The 16,508-nt window shown below is 41.5% G+C and overlaps 1 protein-coding gene across 6 annotated transcripts in view; it reads left to right on the forward strand.

Annotated features, from left to right (window-relative positions):
* LOC130277011 (sodium/calcium exchanger 1-like) overlaps positions 1 to 14,002 on the forward strand; it is a 319,182-nt gene extending 305,180 nt beyond the window's left edge. For 3 of the 6 annotated variants that reach the window (XM_056527170.1, XM_056527168.1, XM_056527171.1), the window contains exons 5-7: positions 7,712 to 7,811; positions 8,291 to 8,563; positions 9,980 to 13,999. In XM_056527170.1, the coding sequence (XP_056383145.1) occupies positions 7,712 to 7,811; positions 8,291 to 8,563; positions 9,980 to 10,356 (750 nt within the window). In that variant the 3' untranslated portion in view covers positions 10,357 to 13,999. Of the gene's footprint in view, positions 1 to 7,711; positions 7,812 to 8,290; positions 8,564 to 9,979 lie in introns of all 6 variants that reach the window. The other 3 variants (XM_056527169.1, XM_056527172.1, XM_056527173.1) reach the window with 3 other exon arrangements.
* The last annotated feature ends 2,506 nt before the right edge of the window (positions 14,003 to 16,508 follow it).

A 16,508-nucleotide genomic window follows, 5' to 3' on the forward strand; every position in this document is an offset into this window, starting at 1 on the left:
TACCCATTATACGCATGTGTGTGTTTAGATATATATATATATATCAGTTTCCAGCATCCTGCTCCAAAATTCATAGCACACTATTTATTATGGCGCCACCATGCCTTTTTAAAGTAATAATTTTCCGCTTATAAGTTACACGAACGCACTGCCACCTACCCAGCGCCCTGCAACCCTAGCAGCGGATCAGTTGTCCTTTTAAACTTACCTTGTGGTTACTTTTATTTCATACCTTTTTTTATATTTATATTAAATTACTCCCTTTATATCCTTCCAGAAGAAGCACACCTTCTATATATGTTTATATGTATCTATTCTTTTAGAACTGTGGACTTGAGGAAGGCATCAGTGGATGCTGAAACGCATTGTCCCTGCTACACCAATAAGGTTTTTATTGTCCTGTGCTACTCAAGTCCTTCTTTTCCGACCAAATACTGAGCAGCGCCTCGCCGAACCTTTTTCTTTTATTATTACCTCCATTCCTCTATCATGGGGCAATTGGCATGAGCCGCATGTGGGGTTTTAGGTTGAACTCGATGGACTCTTTGTCTTTTTTTTTAACTTTGCAAAACTATCTTACTATAATTTTCAGTGGCATGATTGATAAATATATATATGCCGCATACTAGTGCACAACCCCCTCTTGGTGGCCATTGGTGTGGACTGTGCCCTAGTAACCCAATCTGTATACAGCGTTTAGCCATATTAGAAGTGAACAATACCACCATACCACAACTGAACAATACGCCCATACAATGACTGAATAACATCACCATACCACAACTGAACAATACCCCCATACAATGACTGAATAACATCACCATACCACAACTGAACAATACCCCCATACAATGACTTAATAACATCACCATACCACAACTGAACAATACCCCCATACAATGACTTAATAACATCACCATACCACAACTGAACAATACCCCCATACAATGACTGAATAACATCACCATACCACAACTGAAAAATACCACCATACTATGACTGAATGACATCATCTACCCGAACTAAACAATACCACCATACCATGACTGGATAACCCCGCCATACCAAAACTGAACAATTCCCCCATACCAAAACTAAGCAATACCCCACACCATGACTAAATAACACCGTCATACCAGAACTGGACAATATCACCATACCATGACTGGATAACACCACCATACCAGAACTTAACAATCCCACCATTTAGTAACTGAATAACACCACCATAACAGAACTGAAAAATACCACCATGCCATGACTGAATAACACTGCCATACCAGAACTGAACAATACCTCCATACTGTGACCGAATAACACTGCCATACCATAACTGAATAACACCACCATACCCATTACTAAATAAAACTGTCAAATAAGTTAATGTGTTTTTTTTTTGCAGTTTGAGGACTTGTACAAGCCATCATTCTAAATTAGCATACATTCACACATGCATATTTTGCTGCTGATTTTCTGCTGCTGATTTTCCTACCCATTGAAGTCAGAAGGCTGCAAAATCAGCAGCAAAATATGCAAAGGCACCCTAAGGGTCAGTTCACATGTCCTTATTCTCTGCTGCAAAGTTGGAGCTGACAGTGGTTGGAGCCCCCACAATCAGATAATTATCCACTACAGGATGGCCACAGGAAAGGGGATAAGTGTAGTTCCATGGACTACCCCTTTAAGGGGATATATCTGTTTCTTCGACCCTTTTTGGGTTATTTATCAATGTGTTCTATTGCTTTTTTTGGTCTACATTTTGCGTATTGCGTTTTTTTTTCTCTATTCAAGGTTTTTATTTTTGTTTGTTTTTTTATTTGTAAGTTCTAAAATCCGACATTTTGACCTTTTTGGTGTTGCTAGACCATTTTTTGAAGTGACGGATGCAGTGGTCACAAATTTATTATCTGCATATTTTTAAGAAAGAGAGAGAGAGAGAAATAAGGTAGAGAATAAGAATGTTTAAAGGCATAAAAAGTTTAAAATTAAATAAACGGGCAAAGGAAAAGTAAAGCAGTTGTCCATATGAAACAGATATATTTTTTAAGGTACAAAAAAGAATGGTAAAAATGTAAGAAACAATAAGATTGTTAGCAATGGCCAACATCTCACAATTTCATGTGCTCAAGTTTAAAAAAAATATCCGATAAAGTGATGATAACATAATAAAAAAAAAAGGCTAAAGGTTAAAAAAAAAAAATGCCTGTTCATCTAAAACCTCCGTCTCACAAACAATAACGTTTTTTCTTTTTTCCTGGCCTGTGGCAAGGTAAACCATTACTCAAATGTGAGTGAGCTTCTCTTTGCAGATCTTATTTTAGACATTAATTTGCCTTAAAATTAAAGCTAAAACAAATAAAGCTAAACACGCAGACAAACAAGCTCCTCAGAAGCAGAGAAGACATGATCTGAAAGGGGCGGTAGAAAATGATCTGGGTGCAGATCTACGTGAAATTTATCATGGGCACTGTGACAATATGATAAATTTGGAGCAGCACCGCATAATAAAAAATTCATCTGGACAATCAACAAAAATGATCTATCCAAGACCATTATTAACCCCTTAAAGGGGTACTCCGCCCCTGGCATCTTATCCCCTATCCAAAGGATAGGGGATAAGATGTTAGATCGCCGCGGTCCCGCTGCTGGGGACCCCGGGGATCGCCGCTGCGGCACCCCGCCATCATTACTGCACAGAGCGAGTTCGCTCTGTGCGTAATGACGGGCGATACAGGGGCCGGAGCAGCGTGACGTCATGGCTCCGCCCTTCACGACACGGCCTGTCCCCTTAATGCATGTCTATGGCAGTGGGCGTGATGACCGCCACACCCCCTACCATAGACTTGTATTGACGTGGGCGGGCCGTGACGTCACGAGGGGCGGAGCCGTGACGTAACGATGCTCCGGCCCCTGTATTGCTTGTCATTACGTGCAGAGCGATCTCGCTCTGCGCAGTAATGATAGCAGGGTGCTGCAGCAGCGATCCCCGGGGTCCCCAGCAGCGGGACCCCAGCGATCTGACATCTTATCCCCTTTCCTTTTGGATAGGGGATAAGATGTCTAGGGGCGGAGTACCCCTTTAACCCCTTAACGATGCAGGACGTATATTTACGTCCTGCGCCGGCTCCCCGGCTGCTCAGTCGGGCTGTTCGGGACCGCCGCAGTGAAATTGCGGCGTCCCGAACAGCTGACCGGACACCGGGAGGGCCCTTACCTGCCTCCTCGGTGTCCGATCAACGAATGACTGCTCCGTGCCTGAGATCCAGGCAGGAGCAGTCAAGCGCCGATAACACTGAACACAGGCGTGTTAATACACGCCTGTGATCAGGATGAGAGATCAGTGTGCGCAGTGTTATAGGTCCCTATGGGACCTATAACACTGCAAAAAAAATGTTAAAAAAAAAGTGTTAATAAAGGTCATTTAACCCCTTCCCTAATAAAAGTTTGAATCACCCCCCTTTTCCCATAAAAAAAATAAAACAGTGTAAAAAAAAAAAAATAAACATATGTGGTATTTCCGCGTGCGTAAATGTCCGAACTATAAAAATATATCATTAATTAAACCGCACGATCAATGGCGTACGCGCAAAAAAATTCCAAAGTCCAAAAAGCGTATTTTGGTCACTTTTTATACCATTAAAAAAATTACTAAAAAGTGATCAAAAAGTCCGATCAAAACAAAAATCATACCGATAAAAACTTCAGATCACGGCGCAAAAAACTATTCCTCATACCGCCCTGTACATGGGAAAATAAAAAAGTTATAGGGGTTAGAAGATGACATTTTTAAACGTATAAATTTTCCTGCATGTAGTTATGATTTTTTCCAGAAGTGCGACAAAATCAAACCTATATAAGTAGGGTATCATTTTAATCGTATGGACCTACAGAATAATGATAAGGTGTAATTTTTACCGAAATATGCACTGCGTAGAAACGGAAGCCCCCAAAAGTTACAAAATGGCGTTTTTTTTTTCGATTTTGTCGCACAATGATTTTTTTTTCCGTTTCGCCATGCATTTTTTGGTAAAATGACTAATGTCACTGCAAAGTAGAATTGGCGACGCAAAAAATAAGCCATAATATGAATTTTTAGGTGGAAAATTGAAAGGGTTATGATTTTTTAAAGGTAAGGAGGAAAAAACTAAAGTGCAAAAACGGAAAAACCCTGAGTCCTTAAGGGGTTAAGGACCCAGCCAATTGTCAGTGTAGGACCTGGCCATTTTTTGCACATCTGACCACCTTCACTTTAAGCATTAATAACTCTGGGATGCTTTTACCTTTCATTCTGATTCTGAGATACTTGCATCATTTCTTGGTGAAAAATTCCAAAATTTGATGAAAAAATTTAAAATGTTTTTTACTTTGAAGCTCTCTGCTTATAAGGAAAATGAATATTTCAAATAAATTATTTTTTGATTCACATATACAATACTGTTTGCATCATAAAGTTGACATGTTTTTACTTTTGGAAGACATCAGAGGGCTTCAAAGTATAGCAGCAATTTTCCAATTTTTCAAAAATTTTTCTAAATCTACATTTTTCAGGGACCAGTTCAGTTTTGAAGTGGATTTGAAGGGCCTTCATATTAGAAATACACCATAAATGACCCCATAATAAAAACTGCACCCCTCAAAGTAATCAAAGTGACATTCAAAAGGTTTGTTAACCCTTTAGGTGTTTCACAGGAATAGCAGCAAGTTGAAGGAGAAAATTCTAAATCATTTTTTACACTGGCATGTTCTTGTAGACCCAGTTTTTGGATTTTTACAAGGGGTAAAAGGAGAGAAATCTTCCTAAAATCTGTATCTCAATTTCTTACCAGTAAGGAAATACCTCATATGTGTATGTCAAGTGTTCGGCGGGTGCACTAGAGGGCTCAGAAGGGAAGAAGCGACAGTGGGATTTCGGAGAGTGAGTTTTTCTGAAATGGTTTTTGGGGGGCATGTCACATTTAAAAAGCCCCTATGGTGGTAGAACCGCAAAAAAACTTGGATGTGTAAGTGATTTTTTTTTCACTAAAATGCTAGTTTTCCCCCAAATTTTACATTTTTACAAGGGGTAATTTTTTTTATCATTTTCTCCTATAACCCCTTGTAAAAATGTCAAATTTGGGGAAAAACCTGTATTTTAGTGAAAAAAATAATTTTTTTCATTTACACATCCAACTTTAACAAAAAGTCATCAAACACCTGTGAGGTGTTAAGGCGGGGTACAGTGAGCCTTAACACCTCACAGGTGTTTTACGACTTTTTGTTATTTTCCTATGTGACGACTGTTATGTGACGACTGTTGTTATGTTGTTATGTTCCTTGAGGGGTGTTGTTTCCAAAATGGGGTCACATGTGTGGGGGGGGTCCATTGTTCTGGCACTTTGGGGGCTTTGTAAACACACGTGGCCTTCAATTCCGGACACATTTTCTCTTCAAAAGCCCGCAGAGCACTTTACATCCACATATAGGGTATGTTCTTACTCAGAAGAAATGGGGTTACACATTTTGGGGGGCTTTTTTCCTATTTCCCCTTGTGAAAATGAAAAATTTAGGGTAACACCAGTATTTTAGTGAAAAAAAAGTTTTTTCATTTTCCCATCCAACTTTAGCGAAAATTCGGCAAACACCTGTGGGGTGTTAAGGCTCACTTTACCCCTTGTTATGTTCCATGAGGGTGTAGTTTCCAAAATGGGGTCACATGTGGGTATTTCTTTTTTTGCGTTTATGTCAGAACCGTTGTAAAATCAGCCACCCCTCTGCAAATCACCAATTTAGGCCTCAAATGTACATTGTGCGTCCGCAGAGCATTTTACGCCCACATATGGGGTATTTCCATACTCAGGAGAAATTGCGTTACAGATCTTTTTTTCCTTTTAACGCTTGTGAAAATAAAAAGTATGGGGCAACACCAGCATGTTAGTGTAAATTTTTTAATTTTTTTTTTACAGGCTGGTGTAGCCCCAACTTTTCCTTTTCATAAGGGGTAAAAGGAGAAAAAGCCCCACAAACATTGTTGCACAATTTCTCCCGAGTACGGAAATACCCCATATGTGGCCCTAAACTGTTTCCATGAAATACGACAGGGCTCCGGAGTGAGAGAGCGCCATGTGCATTTGACCACTAAATTAGGGTGGGCATAGGGGTGGACATAGGGGTATTCTATGCCCAGTGATTCCCAAACATAGTGCCCCCAGCTGTTGCAAAACTCCTAGCATGCCTGGACAGTCAGTGGCTGTCCAGAAATGCTGGGAGTTGTTGTTTTGCAACAGCTGGAGGCTCCGTTTTGGAAACACTGCTGTACAATATGTTTTTCATTTTTATTGGGGGGGACAGTGTAAGGGGGTGTATATGTAGTGTTTTACCTTTTATTATGTGTAGTGTAGTGTTTTTAGGGTACATTCGCACTGGCGGGTTACAGTGAGTTTCCCGCTAGGAGTTTGCACTGCGGCAGCTCAAACTTCAAGTAGGAAACTTACTGTAAACTCGCCCGTGTGAATGTACATTCATATGGGGGGGGGGGGGGGGGGCAAACCTCCAGCTGTTTTAATACTACAACTCTCAGCATGTACTCACAGACCGTGCATGCTGGGAGTTGTACTTTTGCAACAGCTGGAGGCACACTGGTTGGAAAACCTTCAGTTAGGTTCTGTTACCTAACTCAGTATTTTCCAACCGGTGTGCCTCCAGTTGTTGCAAAACTACAACTCCCAGCATGTACTGATAGCCGAAGGGCATGCTGGGAGATACGCTACTACAACTCCCAGCATGCCGAGACAGCTGTTTGGGCATGCTGGTATTTTCAGTTTTGCAACATCTGGAGGTCTACAGTTTAGAGACCACTGTGCAGTGGTCTCTAAACTGTAGACCTCCAGCTGTTGCAAAACTATAAATCCCAGCATGCCCAGACAGCTATATGGGCATGCTGGGAGTTGTAGTTTTGCAACATCTGGAGGGCTACAGTTTAGAGACCACTGTATAGTGGTCTCAAACTGTAGCCCTCCAGATGTTTCTAGGCAACTTACCGGCTTCCGTAGGATCCAGGGAGCCAGCCGCACAACATTGCCGCCCGCCGATCTCCACAGCCGATCGCCGCCCACAGCCTCCGCCAATATGTAAGTGAGCCGGTCCCTGTCGGTTCCCCATTCTGCCTCACCTATTGTGCGTGGGCAGAACGGGGAAACCGAAAGTTAACCCCCCTGCCCCCGATCGGCTATTGGTCGTCGCGTCTATGCGACCAATAGGAGGGGTGGCACCACTGCCACCTCACTCCTATCCTTTCAGGGGGTTCGTGGGTGTCATGGACAACCCTGATCCCCCTTATTTTCCGGGTCACCATAGACCCGTATGACCCGGAATCGCGTAAATCGCCGGTGTGAATTCACAAACATGGGGGGGTCTAATGACCCCCCCTGGGCATTTTCGCCGGGTGCCTGCTGCGGGCGTACAGGTACGTCATGGATCCTTAAGTACCAGGGTGTCAGGATGTACCCGTACGCCCTGGGTCCTTAACAGGTTAATAAAGTTGCTGTGACTTTGTGCCTATGTTCCTTGTCTTACACTTTCCAATGCAGTCATCCTATTATTGTTCTATCCATTTTCTCCATGTATTACAACCTGGTTCTGTTTCCTCGGAATGTTTTTTTTTTTCTTTCTTTCTATCTTCTTTTTACATTATGTGGCTACTGACGTTAACATTTTCTTTTTATATTCTGTATAGAACACTGTGGACAAGCTGATTAAAAAAGCTAATCTGGCTTTGGTGGTTGGGAGCAGCAGCTGGAGGGAACAGTTTGTGAGTGCCGTCACAGTCAGTGCAGGTGAGACTTTTCACATGATCACTCTGCACAGTCATTTTCATTGGCATTGTCCATAGCTTTCCCAGAACACAGTAAAATTTCACATTAAGTCTTATGCTTATGTCAGTGCATAAGAAGGCTTTGCACTGTTGCACACTTAGTTATTTATATACACTAACCCTAAAATGTCCCCTACTCTTTGCACACATATCTTACATGCACACATGCTTTTGCACATTTTTCACACCACTAACACTGCTTCCCCCTCTCCTCAATGTGCACATGCCCTCTCTGGTGGCATGCTACCCTATCCCGTATTTCCTCTCCTGTATCTATTCTTCTACCTGAAATCCCTCCTGTTATCATTCTATCACCCCAATTCTATATCCAATCTGTCCATGAGTCTTTATTTTATGCTCATTTTGCCTCTGTTCCTTGCTTTCGCGCTGCCCTCTACTTCCAACTCCCCAATCCCTCTCTGCATGTCCCATCCTGGGCAGGAGATGATGATGATGAGGAGAGCAGTGAGGAAGGGCTACCCAGTTGCTGTGACTACATCATGCATTTCCTGACCGTCTTCTGGAAGGTGCTCTTTGCCTTTGTGCCCCCCACTGAATACTGGGGTGGCTGGGCCTGCTTTCTGGTCTCCATCTGCATCATTGGAATCCTCACTGCTGTCACTGGTGACCTGGCTGCACACTTTGGCTGCACAGTTGGCCTCAAAGACTCCGTCACTGCTGTGGTCTTTGTTGCCTTGGGTACATCTGTACCAGGTATGGACTGCTCTGTAAAGTAGGTTATAATGTTTCTCTGTTTTGGGGAGGGAGATTACTTCACTGGGTGGAGGCAGACATGTTATTTACATAAATGTAGGAATCCTGTTTAAAGCTGTGGTCACTTTCTGGTTATTTTTTCATATCTCAAAAAGTTTTGTTTTGACTTGAGCAATTGGACATATCTCTGTTCTTATTCCGACATGGTCACATCACATTTTTAGACTATGTTCTGTAGGCACTACTGTAGCCGAATACAAACAGTTTTCCATTCAACTATTGCTTCTACTTTGTGACAATTTATGTTGCTTAATTTTGGGTTCTAAATAATCATGGTGCTCAAGGGGGTATTCCAGCTTCCTGGTACTCTACACTTATGTGCCCCTGATGCCTAGTTGTGCATATTGTAAATGTACATGTTTTAGCTGTCAAGGTTAGATCGTCAGTTTTTTTGTACTTTCATCCCCCCAAGGTTCAGCATTCTTTTGGGCTATGAATTTCTGTTGTCTCAAGCCTTTCCCATCTTCATGTGTGACTTGAGACAACAGCTAATCACAGGGGATTTGCATTCTTCTCATCCTTCCTGACAATACAGCTCCCTGGTGACGAGCGTGGGCCATCTATACGACCCACTGTGTCTGCCTTGAACGCGTCCCTGCTATCTTTAGACTGTGGTCAGGCACTGCGGAATATACAGATGGGTCGCATGTGTCATCAGTGGGTTGGCTTGCCAGGGAAGACCCAAATAGCCCAAGCCCCCTGTGATCAGCTGTTGTCTGGGGACAAGAATGCCCAGAAGAATGCTGAACCTCAGGGGGCATGAAAGTACAAAAACTGGGCAATCCACCACTGGGAGAAATACATGTACATTTACAATATACACAACTCGGCATCAGGGGCACATAAGTTAAAAGTATCAAGAAGCTGAAATGCCCCTTTAAAAACATACATGGGTTCTTTGCTTTTTAGGCTTTTTTTCTTGCAAACGTGAAGGCTTTGTAAAACATTCCTATAAATATCTAGTCTTCATAGCCTTACCGAAACCTATTGGGCCTTTGCCTTTAACACTACTTTCAATGTGACGACAGAAGACCATTCACCTTGGTGCCACTGTTGCCTCAGCACCCTATTTAACACCCAACTTAGAATGGTCTTCAATAACAATATTACATATGAATCCTTGTTTTCAATATCAGCCTGCTTTAGTCTATTATGATAAATTAATTAAATATATTTACAAATTTAGAAATAATATCTTATTATTGACCACACACATATAAGGGAGAACATCCTTATTTTAGAGCTGCTTTTATTACAAGGAATTAGGAAGAAGCAAGTTAAAACAATGTTTATGTAAATTGTATCCTAAATGTTCAAAGTGCATTCACTTAATTATATCTCTATTGTTCCCTTTAGACACATTTGCAAGTAAAGTGGCAGCAGTCCAAGACCCTCATGCTGATGCTTCCATTGGTAATGTGACAGGTAGCAATGCAGTTAATGTGTTCTTGGGCTTAGGTGTTGCATGGAGTATTGCTGCGATATTCTGGGCAGGACAAGGCAAAACATTCCATGTGTCCCCTGGTAGCCTTGCATTTTCTGTCACTCTCTTCACTGGGCTCTCCCTTGTCTGCCTCTGTGTTCTCCTCTACCGAAGACGGCCACCAATAGGAGGAGAACTTGGGGGTCCACGATTGCCCAAAATCCTGACTGCCCTTGTATTTGTTGGGTTGTGGTTAGTGTACATCCTACTTGCATCACTGGAAGCTTACTGCCACATACCTGGTTTTTAAAGACTGTTTGTCCTTATTTGAGGTTTGTCTTCCCAAGATCTTTTGGTCAATTTCTATACAGCTTTTTAACTTCTCATTCATCTTAAATAAAATAAATAATGCACAACAGGGACAATTGATGTGATGACAACATTAGCCATTGGCAACATATCTTTGCTCCTCACTATGTTGTCTTACCATTTAGGAGAAATATGTCAATTGAACCTCTAAGGGCAAAGCAAATTGTAATTGTTCTGCCCTTTACAACCACACAATTATGGAAAGCACTGTTATTTTATGGACAGTTCAGATAACTATTACTGTATGGGATTGTTCTGATTTGTGTGAACTTTGTCATTAAATACAACTGCCACATCTGGAAATGTTATTCCACTGTTATTCCACTGCCAGGAGCAGTTGGGGAAGATTGTACTCTGAAAGAAAGTGAAGTTTCCTTGTTTTCAGTTTCTTTGGCTGTTGAAGTGACACAAAAAAAAAAAAGACCACATCCAGGGCTTCCATTGTCTACGCTCAACAAAATGGGGTCTTCCTTTGTAAGGAACTGCCATGGAATCAGGGAAATGTTGGACTAAATAACAGGGCAATTCTATTTTTGAGTTCATGTCTCAAGCTCCTACAAAGTCAAGGACTGTATTAATAGACAAGTTAAAAAAAAAGAAAAAAAAAATGACATTTCTGAAGATAAAATTTCCTTAAGGGAAGTCCACATAATCTCAGGCCAAAGTACCAGTAATAAAAACATGTTTGATCTTCTATGAAAGAATTTCATATGTGCAGTAGGAATTTGGAACCTAAAGTAAAAAAAAAAATCCAATTTCTATTGCAACATGGAAACATCTAAATTTGCACATTATATCAAGGTGGACTGAGAGGTTCTTTCGTACAATGGGGCACCAGGCTTAGAATGTTGAGGAAAGAAGTAGAAGACTGAAGAATCATTGCAGGATTATTTGCCACTGTGTCAATATGATTGTTCTCTGTGAGTTCTTTGCATGTAAACTCACTGTATAACCCTTATGTGTATGTGTGTTTGGTATGTTTTAATGTACATACAACAAGTATGTAACTTGTTTAATGGTTCTGTGTAGGGTGTACCATTGCTCAAGGGTATTGTGTTTGATTTCTAGGATGTGAGTGTAGAATAAAAATACACTCTTAGAGACGTAGAATCAGTGGGAGTGTGGTATAATTGTTGCAAATTGTGGTGCTACATTACAGTATATGTGTTTTATGTGATTACCTGATACCAGTGTGTGGAGTAGGCACTACACAGCTAATCTTTGCAATACATTTCTGTGGTTAACAATTGAATGTATATTTGCTACTTGTATTCCTTAAACTGTAATGTGACTACCTGATGAGAAATCCCTGGTAAAAGAAAACGTCTGGCCCTGAAAGCCTGAATTACATGACAAATGGGCAATATAGGGGTGCTAGGGATGAAGGTCCATATCTCACTTTATGGGGGGATTATTTTAAAAGACTTTAACATTGCAGATTAATTATATTTTTGTGAATGCGGAAAGGATCTGAAAGGAACAGTCAGCTCTGAAGGACTGTTGACAGTCTTCCCATACCTTAACCCTGTATTCTGTTAATCAGTGAAACCTTTTGCAAGGCAAATGTTTTCAACAAAAGAATAGACCATACCATGCAGATGTTTTCAAACATGAGATTACTACCAGTAGTGTGCAACTATGCTAAATCTTTCAAGCTACTGGTCTTTATTCAGTGGATGGCCTAAAAATGCTGACCAGGGGAAGAACAGGTATGCATACAAGCGAGGACTGGCAGAGAAATATATACACATTTGTATAAAAGACATATATAATATGATAAATTTGTTTATATAGATTTGTCAAAAAGCTAACATGAGATAAGGTCAAATCTGATTAAATAAACTAAGGGCACTTTTATTGGCCGCACAAAGGATGCATCCAGCTGAGATTTGACCAAATGAGCCTTTGATTCGTTGGCTGATTGTTTTCCCTTTTACATGGACCAATTATCGGGAGCGACTGTTCCTAGGAATGCTTATTCACCAGACAATTGGCTTGTGTAAAAGGCCTAAATGTGAGAAGAAAGGGGTTGCCTGAAAATAAAGATAAGGGATTGCTTGGGTTCAGGCCTGTTTTGCTACAGTACCAGACACAGAACATGAACAAGAGTGGCACTGTTTCTATAATAAAAAGAATAAAGTACCCTAGAAAAAAGAAGAAAAATGTATATGCAGGAGAACGAATGATCATTGGGGCTACCATTAACATTTAAAGAAACAACTCACTCTTTAGAAGAGCAATGTACCCTCAAACTGGCAGAGGAGCTCCATGCCAAGTATGCTGCAAAAACTATTCTACCGCTGATTTTCAGCACACCAGCACAAGTTACTCAAACTTGGTATTAGAGATCCTCGAGCGTTCACAGAAGAGAATCTCAAATACCAAGTAGGAGTAACTGGTGCTGGTGTGCTGAATGTAAGGACCAGCAGTGTATGAGTTTGGGCAGCTTGGCATGGAGCCAAGCGTATACACTATGTATGAACAATTCCTTAATGTTTGTTTTTGTTTCTTTTGCTCCTAAAAAATGCAATAAATAAATAAGAGCAACTCTGAAAGTTTTATGTGTAGGGAGGTTATTTCTTTTTTGTTTTTTTAGGCAGGTGCAGGAAAAAAAAAGGAAACTCACCTGTTTGGACAGTGACTTTTTATTTTAAAGGAATCGGCGAATGTGTACATGCATCCTAAGCCAGTATGCCTGCTCCAGAGCATCCATGCTTTGCTCCGGTGGGTTCAAACTGTGCCTGAAAGGTAAATGAAGGCTTTCTTCTTATCTTTAAACACCTATACATTTCCGAGTAGCTGTCCTTGCGTAAATACTTGGGTTCCTACTATGTACACAGGGCTGCCTCATTAGTTTTATCCCCTCTCCTTTTAGTCATCAGTATTCTCAGTAGGATACTGCATAGAACAGGGCTGCTTTTGCAATGTAACCCCTTACTTGTTATTATCCTTTCTGCTGCTGTTTAGTCATAATCAATATCAGTAGTTCACTGCATAGACCTGGACTGGTTTTGTGGTGAAAACACCTTGCTTGCTGGGATCCTGCTGCTGTTTGTTTCAGTGCATGAACAACCTCCCACCCTCACCCCACCCCACATGCTTTCTATAGTAGGGTACTGTATAAATCATCCCCTAGCAGAGAGTCAGCCTGTTCAGTTCAGTGCACTTTCTCCAGCACTATTTCATGGCAGAGAGAGCTTGTGAGTAGTTGTTTTCCTGTGTTTTACAAAAAAATAAATAAATAAGAGAAAGGAAGTGCCTATGTATGTATTACTGGCTAACAGCTCAGCTCTGGTCCCACCCCTTGAAATGGAGAGAATGAGAAATAGCTTTGCCCCATAGAAGGGACACTCAGGGGCTCAAAACTAGAGCTCAAAAATCCCCTACTCACCTTGAGGGGTTAATGAAAAAAGCATGCAGGTTTTTTAAATTCTTTTGAATGTACAGGTACACTTCAATTTGAATGTTTATCTAGGGTAATCCTTTTTTATTCTTATTATTACTATAACTATTAGTTATTTTACATCAAGAAAATTAACTGCTTTGCCAAAATAAATTTTGATCAATGTGACTAATATGTATCTATATATATAAAACTCAATGTGTGTGCGTGTATGTGTGTATGTTCCAGCATCACGTCCAAAAGGCTAAAGATATTAACATATTACTTATATGTCAAAAACAAACATAGGATAGGTAATTTAACCCTTACTCACCCCCATTTACCAGGGTCAGGGTTTTTGTTTAAAGGACAACTGCAGCGCAATATACACTTATAAGTGTTTGATCACGGAGGGTCCGACCGCTGGGACCCCCCGAGATCTCCCTAACGGGGCGCCGCCATTAGTGCTCATAGTGAGCGCTAAGGCGCGTAGCATCGACCTAGAGGTCGTCGGTGATGCCCCGTCTCCTCACTGTCCCCATACAGTTCTACTGCCTCCCCGCCTCTCCCATAGAGATGCATGGAGGAGGCGTGCCGGCCGCAATGTCATGCTGCGGCAGGCACGCCCCCTGCACGGGAGAGCCACGGCACAGCCGCGGCCCCGTACAGGAGATCGTGGGGGGTCCCAGCGGTCGGACCACCCGCGATCAAACACTTATCCCCTATCTTGTAGATAGGGGATAAGTGTATATTACGCTGCAGTTGTTCTTTAAAGTCCCATACAAGTCTATGGGAAAATATATGTTACTGCATAACTTCCAAACAACTGGAGATATTTCGATAATACTTGGTCACATGTTACTGATATGTCCACTTAAAATATAGAATAGTTCATTTAACCCTTAACTACCTCCATTTGTGAGGGTCGGGGTTTTTGTTTAAAGTCCCATGCAAATCAATGGGAAATGTATGTTCCCACATAACTTCCGTACGGCTGGAGATATTTCAATACCTGGTACACATATTACGGTCGGGATAGGAGGATGGGATAGGAGGTCGGGATAGGAGGACGGGATATGAGGTCGAGATAGGTCAGGATAGGATGTCGAGATAGGAGGTCGGATAAGAGGTCGAGATAGGAGGTCGAGATAGGAGGTCGAGACAGGAGGACGGGATAGGAGGTCAGGTTAGGAGGTCGAGATAGAAGGTCAAGATAAGAGGACGGTAAAGGAGGTCGGGATAGGAGGTCGAGATAGGAGGTCAGGATAGGAGGTCAAGATATGAGGATGGGAAAAGAGGACGGGGTAGGAGGTAAAGATAGGAGGACGGGATATGAGGACGGGATAGGAGGTTGAGATAGGAGGACGAGATAGGAGGTCGAGATAGGAGGATGGGATAGGAGGACGGGATAGGAGGTCGAGATAGGAGGACGGGATAGAAAGTCGAGATAGGAGGTCGGGATAGGAGGTTGGTATAGGAGGTCGGGATATGGGGTTGAGAGATGAAAACAATGTATGAGGACGGGATATGAAGTCAAAAGCTTCCTCTGTTGATTTTCATCCACAACAAGGATTAGGAAGGAAAAACCGGGCAACAACGGGTACTCAGCTAGTTTGTCATAAAGCAGAAACTAAACAATGAGTCCAGTGGTTTCCAGTGGTTTGGAAAAAAAATATATAGCCTACATTTATTCCCATAATGGCAGTGGAACAGATATATACATGGCATAATAATTAGAGATGAGCAAACTTTTCAAAAATTTGATTCGGACGATTTGCCGAATTTTCCGAAAAAATTTGTTTCGATCCAAATTTATTTGCGGTGAATCTATATAAAAAATGCCCATTTCTAGCCTAAATTTAAACCGAAGATTTTGGATAGCTAGTGCTACCTACCTTAACAAAATTTTTATTCCCAGACCCAGGCCTAGCAGCAGTATCAGTAAACCATTTATTGGTTAATGACACATTCTAGAGTTGGCTGAAGCATTAGTACACACCAGGGCTTCACAAACAACCCCCCCCCCCCAAAAAAAAAAAAAAAATATAATTTTTGAAATGTAAAAGGAAGATTTTGGATAGCTAATGCTATCTAGCATAACTAAATTTGTATTCCCAGGCCCAGCAGCAGTATCAGTAAACAATATATTGCCTGAATGACACAGCCTGGAGTTGGCTGAAGCATGAGGAGACCCCAGGGCTTCACAATCCCCAAGAAAAAACACAACATAACAAAATTTGTATTCCCAGACCCAGGCCCAGCAGCAGTGTCAGTAAACCATATATTGCCTGAATGACACAGCCTGGAGTTGGCTGAAGCATGAGTACACACCAGGGCTTCACAATCCCCCCCCCAAAAACACAAGAATTTTGGAAATGTAAAATGAAGATTTTGCATAGCTAGTGCTACCTACCATAACATAATGTTTATTCCCAGGCTCAGGAGCAGTATCAGTAAACCATATATTGCCTGATTGACACAGCCTGGAATTGGCTGAAGCATGAGTACACGCCAGGGCTTCACAACCCCCCCCCCCCCCCCCGAAAAAAAATACAAGTATTTTTGAAATTTAAAATGAAGATTTTGGATAGCTAATGCTACCTACCATTACAACATTTTTATTCCCAGACCCAGCAGCAGCATCAGTAAACCATATATTGCCTGAATGACACAGCCATGAGTTGGCTGAAGCATGAGGAGACCATTGAAAT

This window comes from Hyla sarda, chromosome 6, assembly GCF_029499605.1.
Source record: "Hyla sarda isolate aHylSar1 chromosome 6, aHylSar1.hap1, whole genome shotgun sequence".
Lineage (NCBI taxonomy): Eukaryota > Metazoa > Chordata > Amphibia > Anura > Hylidae > Hyla > Hyla sarda.